Here is a 19,284-nt window from a genome sequence, read left to right on the forward strand (position 1 = left end):
CGTGCGTCACATCAAATGTTGACGAATAAAGCAATTATCGAAACTATACACTGAACTGTCAAAATACAATCTTACAATGATAGTTTCTTATGCAGTACGAAATGAGTCAAGCAAAAGAATCAATTAATAAAGCTATCAACAATACAATCTCTTACATGCCTTTTTTATAAATGGATTTCCTTCGAGTATCAATTTGACTATTTTTATTAAATTAGTATTTGCTGTTATGTCATCTATATTCGTAATAATATTAAAAGAAACTGAAAGTTCTTCGATCGATGAAAACAATAGATATACATTACCGAATATGAAACCAGTTGTAATCTATAATTAAATGCTGAACTGTGGGAAATGCATGTCTTAACTTTTGAGAGATGGCTGGACCATACATCTAAATTCGCATGGCATGAAGGAATGACATTTCAAATGTTCAAGAAAAACGTCAATGTTTCGTCTCCTATAACAGATAATTCGCTGAGATTCTAATGTATTTTTCGTAATACTGCATTTGAACTGATTTTGCTGATTATGTATAATATAACGACGATACATGGATATATAATATAATAATATAATATCTGCCTTTTGTGTATATATCAGATTTGTTCGGCATGCGGCTTCACAACTATAGCTCATATATGTGGAATTTTTTTTGTATGTAGGTTAAATACAAGACTTAGGCACTACCGTGATCGCTGTCGTTCGAGTCTCAGCTTAGACTGATTTTTTTCTCACCACTCGCTATTCTCTCTCATTCGCTCAAGCACTCTCGCATATAATCGATCCTACATTCGACCGTCCTGTGTTACATTCATCCTCGAATGTTTAGGCTCACGGTCTTGTTCGTTTAGGTCTTTCTCTCCATTCTCCAATTTATAATCACTCTTTTCCCTATCGTCGTCGTCACAAAACAACCAAGATTTGTGCTCGGATGATATAGTTTGATTCGGCCCGTCATGCTCGCCTACATTGCAAACTATGTATCGGTTATTGCGCAAGATCTTTATTATCTTATACGGTCCAAAATATTTAGCTGAGAGTTTGGAGCCTAATGTATTTTGCATGCGCTCGATTGCGACCAGATCTTCTTCTTGATATAATGTTGTCACTTTGCGCTTTTTGTCATATGTTTGTCTATTGTCTCGTTGTATCTTCGTGATATTCTCCTTAGCTTGGAATCGCAGCTTTTTCTGGAAAGAAGATGCCCACTTTCGAGACAGCTCGCGAATATTATGGTCTTCACGGAGTCGTGGATGTGCCAACAAATGGAACGGTGACATCATGATGCTTCGTTATATGTGTCTAGATATTCGTGCCTCTCTTCAGGCTTGGAAGCAACTAATTTAGTCAGACGCGATATGAGCGTCCGATTGCTTGCTCGATCTGACCGTTAGCTCTAGGTACTCTGGTGGTCGTCAAAACATGTTGGATTTTTTCATGCTTGCAGTACTCGGTGAAATCCTTAGAAGTGAACGCCCACGATCGGAAATTATTCTTCGAGGATTTCCAAATATTGCAGCCTGTCGTTTTAATCGGTCTAATACTTCGGTTGTTCCCTTCGATCTAGCATACAGCCATGTAAACTTGCCGAAATCATCAATTACAACAAATATATATCAGTAGGATTTTTTCGTTCTTGTCAAAAGACCCAAATGATCAATGTAATATGTATACAACGGGATCTCTCCCTTCTTTATAGGACATAGGAAGACTTCCTACTTGCCTTGCTGCTTGGTAGCTAATATGCAATCTATACAATTATAAATAAGCTTTTCAGTCTTTGTTCGCAGATTTTGTATATGATAATCTCTCTTTTGTATATGATAATCTTGACAGTTGCCTCGGTCTTGGCAACAAAAAAATGTCCTCGCTCGCTGAACACGCCTAAATATTTGTGAACTCATAGCCCTAAGAACTACCAGACGTCGCCGTCGACTTCTTTAAACAGCAACCTTCTACTTATGGAATAACCATGAGCTTTTGAGTCGAATGATTTTCTTTGTGTTTTCGTCGTAGTTCCGAAGTCGAGTAGTTAGACCGTCTTCATCCTCTTTAAGTATCAGACTCGTCGATAAAGGATTGCTGCTCAATGCGTAACTCATTCTTACCCGGTCGGTGTTCGAGCTGATAATTATAATCTTCTAAGGTGCCCACCGCGCTATTCGCAAACATAAATCCTTTTTCGACATAGTGAGTGAACGCTTGACAATAAGTTACAACTTTAAAATGCGTGTATCAAATACACCCGAAACTTCTTTAAAGCCTTCATTATAGCAAGAACCTTTAGCTCATAACTAATATATTTCTATTCCACTGAGGTCGTTTTCAAATACATTCGATCAAGTGCATTCTTTTCTAATGCCTCAAACTTAAACTTCAGACCTTAATAAGTTTGTCAGCGGTTGCGTAATAATAGAGTAATCAGGAACGAACTTCCGAAAATATCCGGTAGATATCGAAAAGTTCTTCACAGCATCAGTTCTGAGGGTCGAATCTGTCCGTTTTCTCTAATATGATCCAGATAATCTACTCGCGTTTGTAAAAAACTACATTTCTTCCAATTAATAGAACTAACCATGCTGACTTGCTGTCTTTAATACATATTTCTTTAATCCTATTATAATCAACAGAAGGTATGATTAAGTCATCCAGGTAGATTAATACAACGTGATCTCGTATCAAATCTTTGAATATAGCGTTATATATTTCTGAAAAACTGTTGGTGCATTGTACAACCCGAATGGCATCTTCGTGAACTTGTTATGTCTGTCCGACATTACGAATGCCGTGTATTTTCTACTCGCTACGCTAACCGATACATGGAAAAACCCGGTCTTATAGTGGAGCGTACTAAATATCTTGCAACGTCTAAATGGTTTTCAACCAAAACAAGGGGATAATGATCTTTAATAATCTTTTTGTTGAGCAATTGATAGTCCACACAGAGCCTTGTCGATCTATCTCTTTTTTTAAATGTTTGAAGGTGGCTCAAAAATATACAGGGTGGGCCATCTATTGGTACGTTTTTAAAAATGCGATCAAATGAGCATACATTGATATTTTTTATTAATTTTTTTTTTGTTGTGAAGCTAAAAGTATCCGCGTCAAAAATGAAAAACGATTTCGTTCATGTGGCTCCCTCTACTGGCCTTACAGTATGCCATTCGGTCACCCCAATTATTAATGACATTTTGGACTACCTCGGCGCCAATTTCACTCAAAACAGTCGTAATATAATGTCATCCACTAACATCCCTTTCTCACGAACTTTCCTCACCAATTTGCGTATAGCTCCTTCGGTGGGTGCTCTATCACGACCCATATTTCTTTTCAAAATTCGTACAGTTTCGGCGACACAGCACTGACTTTGAAAATAAGTTTTTAAAATTTCAAAACGCTCTTCAAGAGAAAACATGTTGTTTCGTGCCGCGGACGGTATGACTAAAAAACTGTCAAAATTTCGGGTCTGTAGCTCGTTCGGTGTTGCCATACGACGAAATTCAAAAACGTACCAATAGATGGCCCACCCTGTAAAATATAAATAATAAGGAGCATACAGCCAAAACGATCGATGTTAAAAAAGAAAGTCATATATTTAAAATTATCATATAAAAACGTAGACACATATAAAAAATAAGAGCATAAAAAACCACAGCACAAGTTATAGTTTGTGATATTTAATTATTATTACATTAATTAAAACATTAAACGTTTCGGCCACAATCTGGCCATCTTCAGTAATTCAATAATATTCTTAAAACACAGAGTTATCTAGTTGACATTAAATTCAACAGTCGAGAGTTGTAATTAAATAAACATGTTCTTTTATATGTGAAGATGCTTCATACAGTAATGTTACAACGTCAATTGTCATATCATGAAAAGTGTAGAACAAGAATTTCCAGATTCTAAATAAAATTGTATATATTAAAATCTTCTAGTCTAATATAAAGAAATAGAATCATTACCTGTTTTACAGCAAAAAAACCAAACGATGAATCTCGAGTATTTCTTTTACACAGTTAGAATTTTGTCGTGACATTATGTGTTGTTATTTGTCCTATCATATATTTTACCACTATTTATATATCTGAGTCAAAAATTTTTAGAAAGTTCTAGAATTGTTTATTAACGGAAAGAGACATCCTTCTTTAGAAGAGGAAAATAAACCTCAGGCAAACCTTCCGTGTCACTTTGCTTATTGATACCACTTGTTTGTCTTTTTATATGATATCATTTCCGAAATTCTTCTTTTCGCTAAAGATTGTTCTATATCTAAAATTCTTATATTATCCCAATCTAATTCATGCATCTCATTCATACGGTGACGTGAAACCACAGAAATTTCGGAAGAAGGTTTTCTTATGTCGGCCTTATGTTCTTTAATCCGAGTTTTTAATTTCCTTTTAGTTTGGCCAACATAAGACGATTCACAGTTTAAGCAATTAATTTTATAAACTACTCCGCATTGGTCATCCTTAGGCAAAGAATCCTTTCCTGTCTTAATAAATGTATTCAATTTATTCATAGGTTTATAAGTTATATTAAAACCGTACACATGTGAAAGTTTTTAAAATTTTTCCGAAACTTTGCCCAAATATGGTATCGTGAAAAATTTTTTTGAAGTAACATTAGAGTCACATTCATTATTAATTTCTTTACGATTTTGATCTAAATTAGTTCTGTTTTCCAACGTTTTAATTCTATTATTTATTGTAGAAAATATAAACTTTAAAGGATAACCATTACTTAGAAACGTGTGAATTAAATCAGAGATGTTTTTTTCATGAAATTTAGGATGGGATAAAAATAGAATTCTATCAAATTGCCCAATAATAACTCCCCTTTTGTGTTCTAACGGATGATTCGAAAAATAATTAAGGTATCTCCCAGAATTGGTAGGTTTTTTATAAATAATACTCCATGTACACGAATATTCCGACCGAATTAGTATCAAAAAGCATTGAACGGTCGAGGTTTATTTTCCTCTTCTAAAGAAGGATGTCTCTTTCCGTTAATAAACAATTCTAGAACTTTCTAAAAATTTTTGACTCAGATATATAAATAGTGGTAAAATATATGATAGGACAAATAACAACACATAATGTCACGACAAAATTCTAACTGTGTAAAAGAAATACTCGAGATTCATCGTTTGGTTTTTTGCTGTAAAACAGGTAATGATTCTATTTCTTTATATTCCGACTAGAAGATTTTAATATATACAATTTTATTTAGAATCTGGAAATTCTTGTTCTACACTTTTCATGATATGACAATTGACGTTGTAACATTACTGTATGAAGCATCTTCACATATAAAAGAACATGTTTATTTAATTACAACTCTCGACTGTTGAATTTAATGTCAACTAGATAACTCTGTGTTTTAAGAATATTATTGAATTACTGAAGATGGCCAGATTGTGGCCGAAACGTTTAATGTTTTAATTAATGTAATAATAATTAAATATCACAAACTATAACTTGTGCTGTGGTTTTTTATGCTCTTATTTTTTATATGTGTTAATATTAGAACCACGTTAGTTTCAAGATATATTTTTTAAAAACGTAGACGTTTCGGTCAAGATTTGACCATCATCAGTATCAAGATGACAAATAAAGAAATATATACAGGGTGTCCCATTTTAATTGCCCACCCCAAATATTTCGAAAACTACACATCCTAGAAGAAAAAGTTTTAGACAAAAGTTGTAGGGTTTCGAGGGGGGCATCCAACAGTGACCTTGACCATGACCGTTACCATGGCCGTCAAGGTCATTTCAAGGTCAAGTCAAAATTTTCAAATGGAACGCCCCTTTTTTCACACCGCAATTGGAAAGAGGAAGAAATTTTACGTCCGAATATGACCTTGACCGTGACCTCAATGTCAAGATCATGTCAAGATGAAATCCAAACATCTTGAAAACTATGTGCTCTTGCAAAAATGTTCGACACCAAAGTTGTGAGGTTCGGCGGGGGTTACTTAATGACCATGATCATGACCTTCAAGGTCATTTCAAGGAATTAGAAAGAGGAGGAAATTGTACGGGTCTGAATTTTGTGTGATCATAAAAGCAAACTCCCAATGAAGAAAACTAGTTATAAAGGACCATTTTATGAAAATTAACCCTTACTCCGTAACCCTTTGTTTCGGCACCTTAAATCTGTAAACCATGGTCTTTTAGATCCTGTGCCTTTTTTAAAAAATGCTTTGAAAAATCTGCAGGAATTCATGGAGCTTCTTAAAACCCTCAACTACAAATCCCAATTAAATATTTCGGGAAAAATAATTTTTTTATACATTTCTTATTTGAAAAAAGTGGAAAAACCTATTGAAAAATCACTTGTTCTTGCACTTGCGGCAGGGTCTTGTAGACCTTGGGTTACAGGTTAAGGGTTAAAGATTTACCTTCGACATTAGTGTTAACCGATGTGTACGGCGTGGAGGTCGTCGAATGGATTTCACATGTCATTGGCCCTGAAAAAGGCCGATATTAGTCAGCAGTTGTTGGACCATATAAATAACTGAATGCTAACAAAAGCAAGATGTAATGAAGCATCCAGCCAACAAAGGCCAGATGTAATTAAGCATCCAGCCAACAAAGAGAAGATGTAATGGAGCATCCAGCCAACAAATGCAAAATGTAATGAATAATCCAGCCAATAAAGGCAAGATGTAATGGAGAATCTGGATAATTTACACAATATCCAGCCATCAAAGGCAAAATAAAGTGTACAACCCAACCAATAAAGGTAAGATCTAATAGTGAAATTGAATAAGTTAGGAAATGCCCAAACAACCATGGCAAGATGTATCAATCAAGTTCAGGGATCTATTTTAAATGTTCAAATGCCTCTCCATTCACTTCCATGCATTTGTTAATTCTTCTTTGGAAGGAATTTCTTACATTTTGAAGAAAAGTTGGAGGAATATCTTGGCATGCCCTTCGAATTCTGTCCTTCATATCTTCCATTGTTGTGGGTTCCGTTTTATAGACTTTCTCTTTGAGATATCCTCAAAGAAAGAAATCCAAAGGAGTTAAGTCCGGTGATCGTGGTGGCCAAATTTGCGTAGTACTTCCCAGACCAATCCATCTGTTTGGGAATCGCTCATTTAAGTAATTTTTTACTTGTCGAGATCGATGTGCCGGGGCCCCATCTTGCTGGAACCACATTATTTCCTGAATATTATGAGGTACATTTCTTAAAAGATTTGGTAACTCAGTTCGAACAAAATCTAAATAGTTATTACCATTTAAATTTTCCTCAAAGAAATATGGTCCCACAATGTAATCATCCACAATGCCAGCCCAGACATTAAGCGACCATTGACGTTGGAACTCCTTATGTCTTTTCCAGTGTGGATTAACATCTGCATAATAATGCATATTATGCCTATTAACGTCACCTCTATTGGTGAAGGTGGTTTCATCGCTGAACAGTACCTTTACAACGAATGCTGGATCTGCTTCCACCTGGCCTTGCACCTAGTTGCAGAAAGCTAAACGTCGAGGATAATCAGTCTCTTCTAATTTTTGAAGCATGTGAATGTGATAGGGATTGGAATTTTTGAGCCTTCAGGATTCGATTGGCCGTTGATTTTGGGATACCATGCCTTTTTTCTATTTCTCTTGTTGACATATGAGGATCCACAATAGCAGCTGCCACAACAGCTACAGATTTTTCTTCACTAGCACCTGATTTTCGTCGCTCTCTTTTTAGACTTCCGTTCTCAGCTCTGGTGCAAAGCCTTTTTATAGTCTTCCTATCAGGATGACGCCTGTTCGGATATTTTTCAGCATAAAAGCGCGCTGCTAGTGAATAATTATGCTCAGCTCGACCAACTTAGCGAATCATATCAACAATTTCATTAGGCGGATAATCGCCCATGATTACGGTTTACAGAAAAAAAAGACAGAAAAAAATCTAAAATAAACTACTCATTAAACTACTACAAACAACAGAAATCCAAAGATCTTGTTATTGCTCGAGACAACATCAAAATTTCTTACTTTATGAAATAAACATTGAGTATAACTAGATTAAATGACAATCTGCCTTCCGCATGAAAATTAAGAATCTTCCAGTTATTCAAGTGAACAAAGGAAACTGGCTGGATGCTTAATTACATCTGGCCTTTGTTGGCATTCAGTTATTTACATGGTCCAACAACTACTGACTAATATCGGCCTTTTTCAGGGCCAATGAAATCCATTCGACGACCTCCACGCCGTACACATCGGTTAACACTAATGTCGAAAGTAAATCTTTAACCCTTAACCTGTAACCCAAGGTCTACAAGACCCTGCAAGTGCAAGAACAAGTGATTTTTCCACTTTTTTCAAATAAGAAATGTATAAAAAAATTATTATTTTTCCCGAAATATTTAATTGGGATTTGTAGTTGAGGGTTTTAAGAAGCTCCATGAATTTCTGCAGATTTTTCAAAGCATTTTTACCGTTTAAAAAAGGCACAGGATCTAAAAGACCATGGTTTACAGATTTAAGGTGCCGAAACAAAGGGTTACGGAGTAAGGGTTAATTTTCATAAAATGGTCCTTTATAACTAGTTTTCTTCATTGGGAGTTTGCTTTTATGATCACACAAAATTCAGACCCGTACAATTTCCTCCTCTTTCTAATTCCTTGAAATGACCTTGAAGGTCATGATCATGGTCATTAAGTAACCCCCGCCGAACCTCACAACTTTGGTGTCGAACATTTTTGCAAGAGCACATAGTTTTCAAGATGTTTGGATTTCATCTTGACATGATCTTGACATTGAGGTCACGGTCAAGGTCATATTCGGACGTAAAATTTCTTCCTCTTTCCAATTGCGGTGTGAAAAAAGGGGCGTTCCATTTGAAAATTTTGACTTGACCTTGAAATGACCTTGACGGCCATGGTAACGGTCATGGTCAAGGTCACTGTTGGATGCCCCCCTCGAAACCCTACAACTTTTGTCTAAAACTTTTTCTTCTAGGATGTGTAGTTTTCGAAATATTTGGCAATTAAAATGGGACACCCTGTATATATATATATATATATATACAAAACAATTAATTAATTAAATAAAAGACAAAATTAAAAAAGAAGAACACTCAAATGTCGTTTATAAAATTAACTATCATAATTGCAATTATTCTTATGTTGGACAGACAAAAAGGAAACTAAAGACGCGTTTAAAAGAATACATAAACGATTTCAAAAAAATTCTTTGTCTGTTATCTCTCGTCACAAACTTGATCAGGATCATATGATTGATTGGAATAATACTAGTATTCTTGACTCAGAACAATCTTATTATAAAAGGATCTTATTATAAAAGTCTCCGAGATGATACATATCAAAGACAAGAAAAAGGTTTAAACAAAGTGACAGAATGCTTTCCTGAAATCTACCTATCATCGAAATCTACCAATCATAGAAAAAAACCCCTCTATCCACATATAGATTTATCTTCTCCATTATCATCATTCCCTCTCCTTTCCTTTCACAATATATAAATATTATCGTGAACTATAGTCTTCCAAAATTTTTGTCAGCAGTGATTCTTACCATTTGTTCAAATTGTTGTTTTTTAAATTGTGTTACTCCAAGTTACATTTGCGAGGACTTGCATAAAAAATACATGATAAGCGAGTATTAATGTTGAATTGAATTTATATTGATCTTATGAATAATTATTGTATTGTTTAAAATTTAAATTATTAAATAGCGCTTTCTTTTCTTTTAATTTGAAATAGAATCTGGAAATTCCGTATTTTCACACGATGTCGTTCTTTTCTTCCTTTAAAAAGGAATCATAAACGGAACAGATTATTCGTCAGAAACGTTAAAATTTTCGGTTAATTTCATTTTCTAAACTTTATCTTACTCGATTAACTTGAACCATAAGCGATTGGAAAATTCTTTTACTATCTTATTGACTAGTGATCATTGTTTTAATTTTATGTCTTTTTTCTATTTGTCATCTTGATACTGTTTTATCATCTTTTTGACTACCGATTTTTGCTTAATTAATTCATTTTTTGTATTTCTTTATTTGTTATCTTGATGTACTGATGATGGTCAAATCTTGACCGAAACATCTACGTTATATGATAATTTTAAATATACAATATGACTTTCATTTTAACGTCTATCGTTGTGGCTGTATGCTCCCATCTTTTTTTGTTACCAACACAATTGGACTAGTATAATCGGATACCAAAGGTTGTACGATTCTGGTCGCTAATCATTCGTCGATTTGTTTGTTTACCTCATCTTTCTCGTCGATAATCGCCGCGGTCTTAGGTTAATTGGTTCATCATCTTTCAACAAAAGTTTCATTATTATGAATCGCGTTTGTTCCAGCTTATAATCATTTACCAATACCTGCAATTTTTCTTTAATCTTTTTGTTATGTAAATAAGAAATCTATTGTATTAATTTTTGATTCATAATCTATCAAAATTTGACATTGTTATGGATTATTAAATTTCACTGATTAAACTGCTCTTACTAGAGTGATCCAGTTTATTTGTGTACAAGAAAATTACAACAATATATAATAACATTATCTCTTTCTTGAATATACGTTCGTTTATTGCTTCTATAACCGTTCGGCTATGTTCTTCTTTTTCTTCTTCTTCTTCTTCGCATCGACGACAACGATCGATTTCTCTCTATCTCGATCGATACGAGTTATCAAGTGTTGCTTCCTCTGATAATCTAGAGATTTCTTATACGCTCGATCACTATAGATCCCTGGGCATTTTAATTCCAACTAGGCTATAATTCTCTAGTGAACTAAAATAAAGGTTTATCTAATAACCTAATCTGAAAATAAAATAAAATTAAAAAGAATATCGATTCCATGACATCTCGGCCTGCCTTGAAAGGCCAACTTTCAAATTAAATCTTAGCCTCTATTAAAGTCGGTAAGGATTAGCTACTTAAGCTTGAGCTATAAGTACACTATATAATAATTAAATCTGTTACTGAGACGCATATAGGTCATTATATAAATTGAACTCCTTAGGCCTTAGCCTTCCTCATTAGTCCCACTGTTCAATGGAAGCGCACACAGTTTTCTTATAGGCCTTTTATATATTCCATGTGCGGTTTTGACAGTGGTCATCCTGGTTACACGGTCGCTGCCCGGGTGAAGTTCAGTTACACGTCCCAAACTCCATTTACTGGGAGGATTGGATTCATCCATCAACAGAACTATCGTGCCTACTGTTAGCGCAGTTGAATCATGATATCATTTGGTGCGCATTTGCAATTGGTGCAAATATTCCCTTTGCCAACGCGACCAAAAATGACGAACTCGTTGCTGATGTTGCCAACGTGATAAAATGCAGACCGGCAGGTTTAGCAAATTTCTTTGAGCAGGCTCGGCTTGTGATTCTCCGAGCAAGAAATGAGCTGGAGTTAAAACAGTTAAATCGTCAGAATGAGAAGATAAAGGGACTAAAGGATGGAATTTAAAACTGCTTTTATTTCGATAAGCAGTGTACTAAACTCTTCGTAAGTCAGTATGAGATCTCTGGTGACAGCATACAAATTTTTGTCGCCTTTATAGCAGCTTCCCATAATCCACCGAAATTCGGGGTTCTGGGTATAAATTTCCAGTCAATGTTTTTTGAGGATAAGCGTGTTTTAATTTCATCCGTTTGGTCTTCTATAAATTGATAGATCTCCTTTAATTCTCTCGATGCTCCCACGAAGTTTATAGCATTATCCGAGTATAAGGTAGTGCAAAGACCTGTTCTAGCAGTGAAGCTTCGCAATGCTGCCAAAAATGCTTCAGTTGTTAGATCCGTAACAGCTTCTAAATGAATTTTCTAATTGAACTGCTTTAGTGTGAAAGCAGATGAACAATGCGATGTATCCCTTTGATAAAGGTATCCTATCTCTTCTCCTTCCTTTTCGAATTTGGATAGGCCCAGCGTAATCGACCTCACTGATCGCGAAGGGTCTCACTGTTCCTTGCAATTGATCTCTAGGGAGATCTGCCATGATGACCTCTAGGGGTTTAGGCTTAAGTCGAAAGCATTTTAGGCAATGCCTGATGATCTTACGTGCTTCCTGTCTTCCTGCTAATGGCCAATATCGTAATCTTATAGATGCCAAAAGTTGCTCTGGCTCGCAATGTAATAGTCTGTAGTGTTCTTCTCGGAGTATAAGAGTAGTTATATGGTGTTTCGAAGATAATATATATGGATGTTTTTGATCTATGCTGATCTCAGCATGGCGTATTCTTCCTCCCACTCTGATCAATCCTTGTTCATCAAGGAATAGACATAATGTAAGCAACTTGCTTTTGCGGTGAATCTTTCTTCTGTTTCGCAAATCTTCTATCTCCTTTCCATATACTTGACATTGCACTAATTTGATGATGACTATTGTAGTTTGCTCTAACTCTTCGATCGTTAAAGATCCTTTTCTTTTAATCTTTCTTAGATTAGCTGCAAATCGCATGCAGTAGGCAATGACTCTTCTTAGCGATAGAGGAGAATTTATTCAAAATATCATGCATATCCGAAATAGCTGCTAATGAAATCTCTTTCTTGAGTTCCGTTGTGTCTTCTAAATTGTAAACTTCTTGGATTGACTGTTCCGTTGGACTTACTAACAAAGGACCGTGTCACCATAAATAATTATTTCTTAATTCCTCAGTAGTCGTGCCTCGAGATAACAAATCTGCTGGATTGCTACTTGATGGTACATGATTCCAATTTTATTTTATTTCTTTATTTGAAGTGTGTTTTTGTATCGCAACTCGATTCGCCACATACGTTTTCAATTTGTGATGAGGCGTTTTAATCCAACCTATAATAGTACAATAGTAGAGTCCGTCCAAAAACTCATGCTTTTAATTCTGTTAGACAATACACGATTTGCACTGTTAAACAGTTTGGCTGTTAGGTAGGCAGCATTTAGTTCCAACCGGGATAATGTGACTGATTTTAATGAAGCTATTCGTGATTTGGAGCACAATAAATGTGCAGTAGTTTGTTCATCTTGATTTTGACTACAAACATAAATACATGCTCCATAAGCCTTCTCTGAAGCATCAAAGACGTTAAGATCTATCAATAGAGATGGGTTGTCTGAGTTACAATTGCGTGGTACCAATAGCACTTGAGTCGAGTTTATAGAACTGCAGTATTTGAACCAGCTATCTCGTAGACGGACTGGCAATTCTTCGTCCCAATTAAGCTTTTCTTTCCATAGTTGTTGCATCAATTGCTTCGCTATTACTAACACTGGCTCGATAAGATCCAGAGGATCAAAGATTTTAGAGATTGAAGATAGTAATTGCCTTTTTGTTGCTGGTAGTTCCTTTATTATTTATACTTCATATTGCAAGCAATCCCTTTCTGAGTTCCAATGCAGCCTAAGAGTTTTCAAGATCTCGTGTCTATTTAAAATTAAAAATTCATCCTTCTCGCTATCTTGAACTAACGAGCTAAGCACCTTTTTATTGTTGCTTCTCCATTTGCGTAGATAAAATCTTCCTTTCTCCATTAATTCTTGTTGTAATTGGCATGCCTTCTCCTCAGTATGCGTTCCCGTGAGCAGATCATCCATATAAAAATCACATTGTAACACCCTTGCAGCTGTAGGATAAGTGTCACCTTCTTGAATTGCTAATTCCTTTAAGCATCGGACTGCTAGAAAAGGTGCCGAGGAAGTGTCATATGTTAACGTGTTCAATCGAAAGATCTGGATTTCTTCATTGCTATTTGATCTCCATAAAATTCTTTGAAGATCTCTATCCTGTTCTCTCACAAGGATTTGTCGGTACATCATTTCCAAGTCAGCAGTTAATACGTATTGATGCATTCTAAACTTCAATAATAATGCGAATAACGTACCTTGTAACGGAGGGCCTACTAATAGCTTGTGGTTTAATGATACTCCTGATGCTGATAAAGCTGATGCGTCGAAAACCATCCTCAACTTACTAGTTAATGCCTCTTATCACCGGATGATGCGGTATGTAGTAAACATCCTGCCCACTCTTCGATGTGTTTTCTTCGACACGTGACATATGTCCAAGCATTTCGTAATTCGCCATGAACTGGACATATTTCAATTTCAATTCTAGTTGTCGTGCAAATCTGTTTTCTAGTGCGTACAGTCTCTTCACTGCTGTGCTATACGACTCCGCAAACTTTATATCTTCCCGTTGAGGTAGTCCTACTACGAATCTACCTTCTTGATTCCTTTGCATTGTTGTCTTGAAGTGCTCCTCACATTTTCGCTCTTCTGGAGAGCAATGCCTTTGCTCGATTTCTTCGGATTGCCACATTCTCTCCAGCTGCTAGCTTAATTCGTCATTTGTTAGTAGATTTCACATCACTTTATTGTCACTTGACAATTCCGTAAGATTTCTTCCTAATATCCATCCAAAGACGTGTTCTGCATTCTTGGTCGTCCAGGAAGCAACTCAATATGCTCATCCTTCATAATCTGCCAGAAGGTTCCTGCTCCGATTAATAAATCAATGGTTCCTGGCTTGTGGAAGCCTTCGTCGGCTAGCACCACTTGATTTGGTGTCTGTAACTTGGAGATGTCAATAGGATCCTGAGGTATCTGCTCTGTAATTTTGGGCAACACTAAATATTCTAGTTTCACCTTGGTATTATTATGTCTGGCTTGTATATCAATAATTATCGATTGCCTTACATATGTTTTAACTTGACTGATTCCACTAACTGGAACGTTTACTGATTTACAATCTATGTGTAGTTTGTTGATTAACGCTTTCGTAATTAAGTTGGATTACGATCCAGGATCTAGAAGAGCTCTACAAAGATATCGCTTTCTATTGGCAAAAACATATACCTGCGCCGTTGACAATAATACATGATGCGAATTTTTTTGCACAATGAGTGGAGACTATATTGTTTGAATTGTCCTTACTTGTTTCTTCGTGACCTTTGTTCTCCTTCTGATTGTCTACATGGAGGAGTGAGTTATGTTTGGCTTGGCAAATCTTACAGCCTGAGGATCTGCATTCCTTACTCCAATGACCTTTCCACAAGCAGTTCAAGCAAACTTTCAAGAGCCTTATTTCCTCGATACGCGACAGCGTCGGTAACTTCAAGAGTTTTTCACAGCCAAATATACGGTGATGGCCTTTACAATATTCACATTCATTGTTACTAGTAGAAGCTAATGATAGCGATGATCTCTCTGGCCTTTTCTCGTTATGTTTATGTGCCTTAGTAACCGATTTTTCCTTTTCTATCATTTCCAGCATATAGTACCTTCCTGTCAGGAATGTAAGCAGCTCATCGATCTTTGGCAATTCGTTTTGTCCTTTGGAACTCATATATGGGTTTCCCATTCCTTGTGCGTGTGATAATCCAACTTGTTTGCTGCCACAAATATTAATACTGCATCTCATTTATCTACGGGCAGCTTCAAAATGTAGCTAATGCCTTAATGTGCGTTCTTACGTGGTTTACAAATTGTCTGATGACTTGTTTATTACATTTAACTATTGGCATTGTTTCGAATAATTCCTTTAAATATTTATTGATGATAAGTCTTCGATTCTCGTAATGATTATTTAACAATTCCCAATATCGCTGTGCGATAATTTTCAGCCGTGGTTTCCAATCCTATGAATTGTAGTGCTTCATCTTTCAATGTAGTGCTTCATCTTTCAATGTAGTGCTTCATCTTTCAATGTTCCTCGTAGATACTGTAACTTTTGAACTTCTGATAGCGTTGCGTCTTTGTCTATTAGTGAAAGAAAGGCATCCTTAAACTGCATCCACTGACTATATTGCCCATTGAACGTCGGCAATATGATTGTTGGTAACTTTACACTGGATTTTATCGTCGTGTTCCTTTCCGCTGCTGTTATCATCGCAGAATTGTTTCCAGGAGCAGATTGTGCTATTCTTCTTCTAGCCTTCGCTACTAGCTTAAAATAATTATCTTCGAATTCTATTTCTTCATCATTTTCTTCTTGTTCTATTTGTTCCAATTGATCCTGATCTTCTTCTCCAGAAAGTCCCTGTGTGTCTTCTTTATTGCATATTGAATGTTATGAAATTTATCCCAGATTTCTGTTAACTTGTTATTTCTCGTTAATTTCCTGGTCGTCGGCTTCCTTTGTCTCAAGAACATTACTGAATCGCGTTAGTTGCACCTTAAACTGCACGCTTAACCTTCAAACTTCTGAGTTCAGCCATTCTGCGTAGCAACTATCACCGCTTGCTATTACTATGTAAGGAAAGATTGAGGTTAGGAATAAGGAAACTCACTTACGTGCCTTTGAATGCTCTTTTTGTTGTCTGTTTATTACTTCCGCCTATCCGACTGCGATCTTGTTTCTGCCTCTGATGCGCTCAATAATGGCTTCTAGAATAAATTTTACGTGTAACAACGATTTCCGTTTGTTATTACAACTGTCTTGTCTTTGTCACTAATAATCCGGCTCGAAGGACCATTTTATTATGGATTATTGAATTTCACTGATTAAACTGCTCTTACTAGAGTGATCCAGTTTATTTGCGTACAAGAAAATTACAACAATATGATATTATCTCTTTCTTGAATATACGTTCGTTTATTGCTTCTATAATCATTCAGCCATGTTCTTCTTCTTCTTCTTCTTCTTCGCATCGACGACAACGATCGATTTCTCTCTATCTCGATCGATACGAGTTATCGAGTGTTGCTCTGATAATCTAGTTTGCTTCCTCTGATAATCTAGAGATTTCTTATACGCTCGATTACTATAGACTCCTGGGCATCTTAATTCCAACTAGACTATAATTCTCTAGTGAACTAAAATAAAGGTTTATCTAATAATCAAATCTGAAAATAAAACAAAATTAAAAAGAATATCGATTCCATGACATACTTCTGCGGAAATGCTATCAGAATTTATCGGTTTAACTGTAGTAACACCTAGTTAACATTTAATTCTACAGTATCGAAGAAGTCTTTTCCTAGTAATAGTTCATACTGCGATAGTTTATCCGAAACAACATGGATCGTGTACGAATTTCCATCAATCGTTAGCTTTGCGCGGAATTTCCCTATCGTTGTGTTCTGTTCTTTACCTATCCCTCGGAATGGTATTTGCTCGCGCGAAAGAGACAGTGACCCTAGTTTAATAAACTTGTCCGCTCGCATTATATCACTTCCCGTATCGATAATCGTTTGCACAGAATCGTCGATTAATAGTCTTTAGTTTGCTTATAGGTTATCGCGCAATTATTCGCCGTTATTTTTTGCTTATTAGGACAACCCGACGCAATGTATCCATATTCACCACACTGTTACATTGTTATAATGCTCTTAAGTATGCAATCAAGGAGTACAGTGAGAAAGTCTTTGTAAGATTCACTTTCTTTTTTACAATTCTTTCGCTAATTTGTTATTCTTCTTTAGCGCTCACAGCTTTCTTACAGTTACTTCCTCAAAATTTAGAATTTGAGATTCTCCTTACTGCCCTCTTCGATTTATTACACCGCATTGGTATTAACCAAAAACATCGCACTTAATTACTTCATCATTAAAGATGACTGAATGGAGCTGAAACGTTCGATCGATTTGTCAAGAAGTGAACTGTATACTATTGTTTAAATTAAACGCACTAATTACTGTGCAGTTATTGCTCTCAATCGTCTATCTTTATTAATTATTGTTTGTTTTATAATCGGTTATACTCCTTTGTACCATTTTCCTTTTCGTTTGAGGACATAGTGGGCATGAAAGAGACATGTTTTGAAAGAATCACTTCATGTTGCAACTAATTGAATATAGCCAAAAATTTAAAAATATTTTCATTTGATAATCATACTAAAACTACGTCGTCCATAAACATTTGACAGTCGTCGTCAACGATGCGTGATTCCTTCATTGCACACCCAGGAATGTTCTTTTCAATATGATTGTATTTTTTTAATATAATTCAGGAAATCTTACGTACGTTAATCTCTAAGTACGTTAATAATTTGTTGAGATATATCGTACTGATGATCATTACACTAGGAAGTTTTTGCAATATCGTATATCTAGATACGGTAAACGCTAAAGTCTCGTTATTTAGTGGAAAGTCAAATTACGCATGTGCAGTTTCGACTTTCCATTAAATAACATGATTTTAGCGTTTATTATGTCTGGATACACGGTATTGCAAAAACGGCGTGGCCTTAATGAGATGCAAAATTATCGTTACAAAAAGTACGTTTCTTGAATTAAATTTCTAAGTCTTTTTTCATTTATTTGCGATTAGCTTTTAGAAAAAGTATTTTTTTTATTGAATACTATATATATTAACATAATTACAAATTCTTTTGCTTATTTTGGTTTATCAGATATTCTGTTATTAGATTTGGTAAAAGTATCGATTAGGGGACCAAGCTTCAATGACCTTGATCTTGACATATGTTGTCAAGGTCATGACCCTGAGTGACCTCCGATAAGTTTTAGACGTCGCTCGTCCTTCATTAAAAAGTTATTAACAAAAAAAGTTTAAAAAAATAACGTCTTATTTTGGATATATATAACATCAGAAACTGTATCCACCTATTACATTCCATCTCTTCCATTGCCTAGTGGCGCGCGACTTTCCATGCGAGCACAAGTTCACTGCTTTAACAGAAAATTTGGGTAAATATGTATTATGGGAGGGTTAGGATTAGATTATTATACACTCATAGGTATATAATAACCTAATCCTAATAATCAAACATGGGTATATAATAATTTAATTCTAATCAAACATATGTCAAGGTCAAGGAGCTTGGTCCCCTAATCGATACTTTTACTTTAGATTTTTTACATAGTAAAGATTCGATATTGAGAGCAATGAAAGAGCCAATTCTTTTATTGCCGCTTTGCACGATTCCTTCATTGTATCCAGGAATGTTCTTTTCAATATAATTATATTTTTTTATAATTCAATAAATTTAAATAATACTTTAGGATAATTCAGGAAATTTTAATATGTCAATATTTTCCTGAGATATATCATACCATTACATTAGGAAGTCTGCAATACCATGTATTCAGATACGATAAACGCTAAAGTCTCGTTATTTAGTGGAAAGTCGATTTAGGTCGATTGTTTTATCTTTTTAACATTGGATAAATAAGGATAAAATGACACACGGGGGCACTCGGGTGATGTTTCCGAACGCAGCCTTACGCAAGTGCAGTTTCGACTTTCCATTAAATGATATGATTTTAGTGTTTATCATATCTGGATACACGATACTGCAAAATCTCTATATTTTTATTCGCTCAGCGTCATATATCACT

General features: G+C 35.4%; 2 protein-coding genes across 4 annotated transcripts in view; one reads left to right on the forward strand and one right to left on the reverse strand.

Moving 5' to 3' along the window:
• The window catches only part of Surf1 (surfeit locus protein 1), an 85,729-nt gene that overhangs the window by 34,750 nt on the left and 31,695 nt on the right, over positions 1-19,284 (forward strand). The window lies entirely within an intron of this gene.
• LOC147906587 (uncharacterized) lies at positions 3,324-12,468 on the reverse strand. The gene is made up of 2 exons (XM_087416346.1): positions 3,969-12,468; positions 3,324-3,908 (listed from the first exon to the last, which is right to left on the reverse strand). The coding sequence occupies exon 1, from the start codon at positions 12,466-12,468 to the stop codon at positions 11,794-11,796; it is 675 nt and encodes a 224-aa protein (XP_087272472.1). The 3' UTR covers positions 3,324-3,908; positions 3,969-11,793.

The sequence above is a fragment of the Acromyrmex echinatior genome, unplaced genomic scaffold (genome assembly GCF_024713525.1).
Source record: "Acromyrmex echinatior isolate Ae372 unplaced genomic scaffold, ASM2471352v2 Scaffold20, whole genome shotgun sequence".
In the NCBI taxonomy this organism is placed as follows: Eukaryota; Metazoa; Arthropoda; class Insecta; order Hymenoptera; family Formicidae; genus Acromyrmex; species Acromyrmex echinatior.

Bases quoted from the DNA above. Each gene is read 5' to 3' on its own strand.
- LOC147906587 (XM_087416346.1), bottom strand. From the start codon at position 12,468: ATGCGATTTGCAGCTAATCTAAGAAAGATTAAAAGAAAAGGATCTTTA.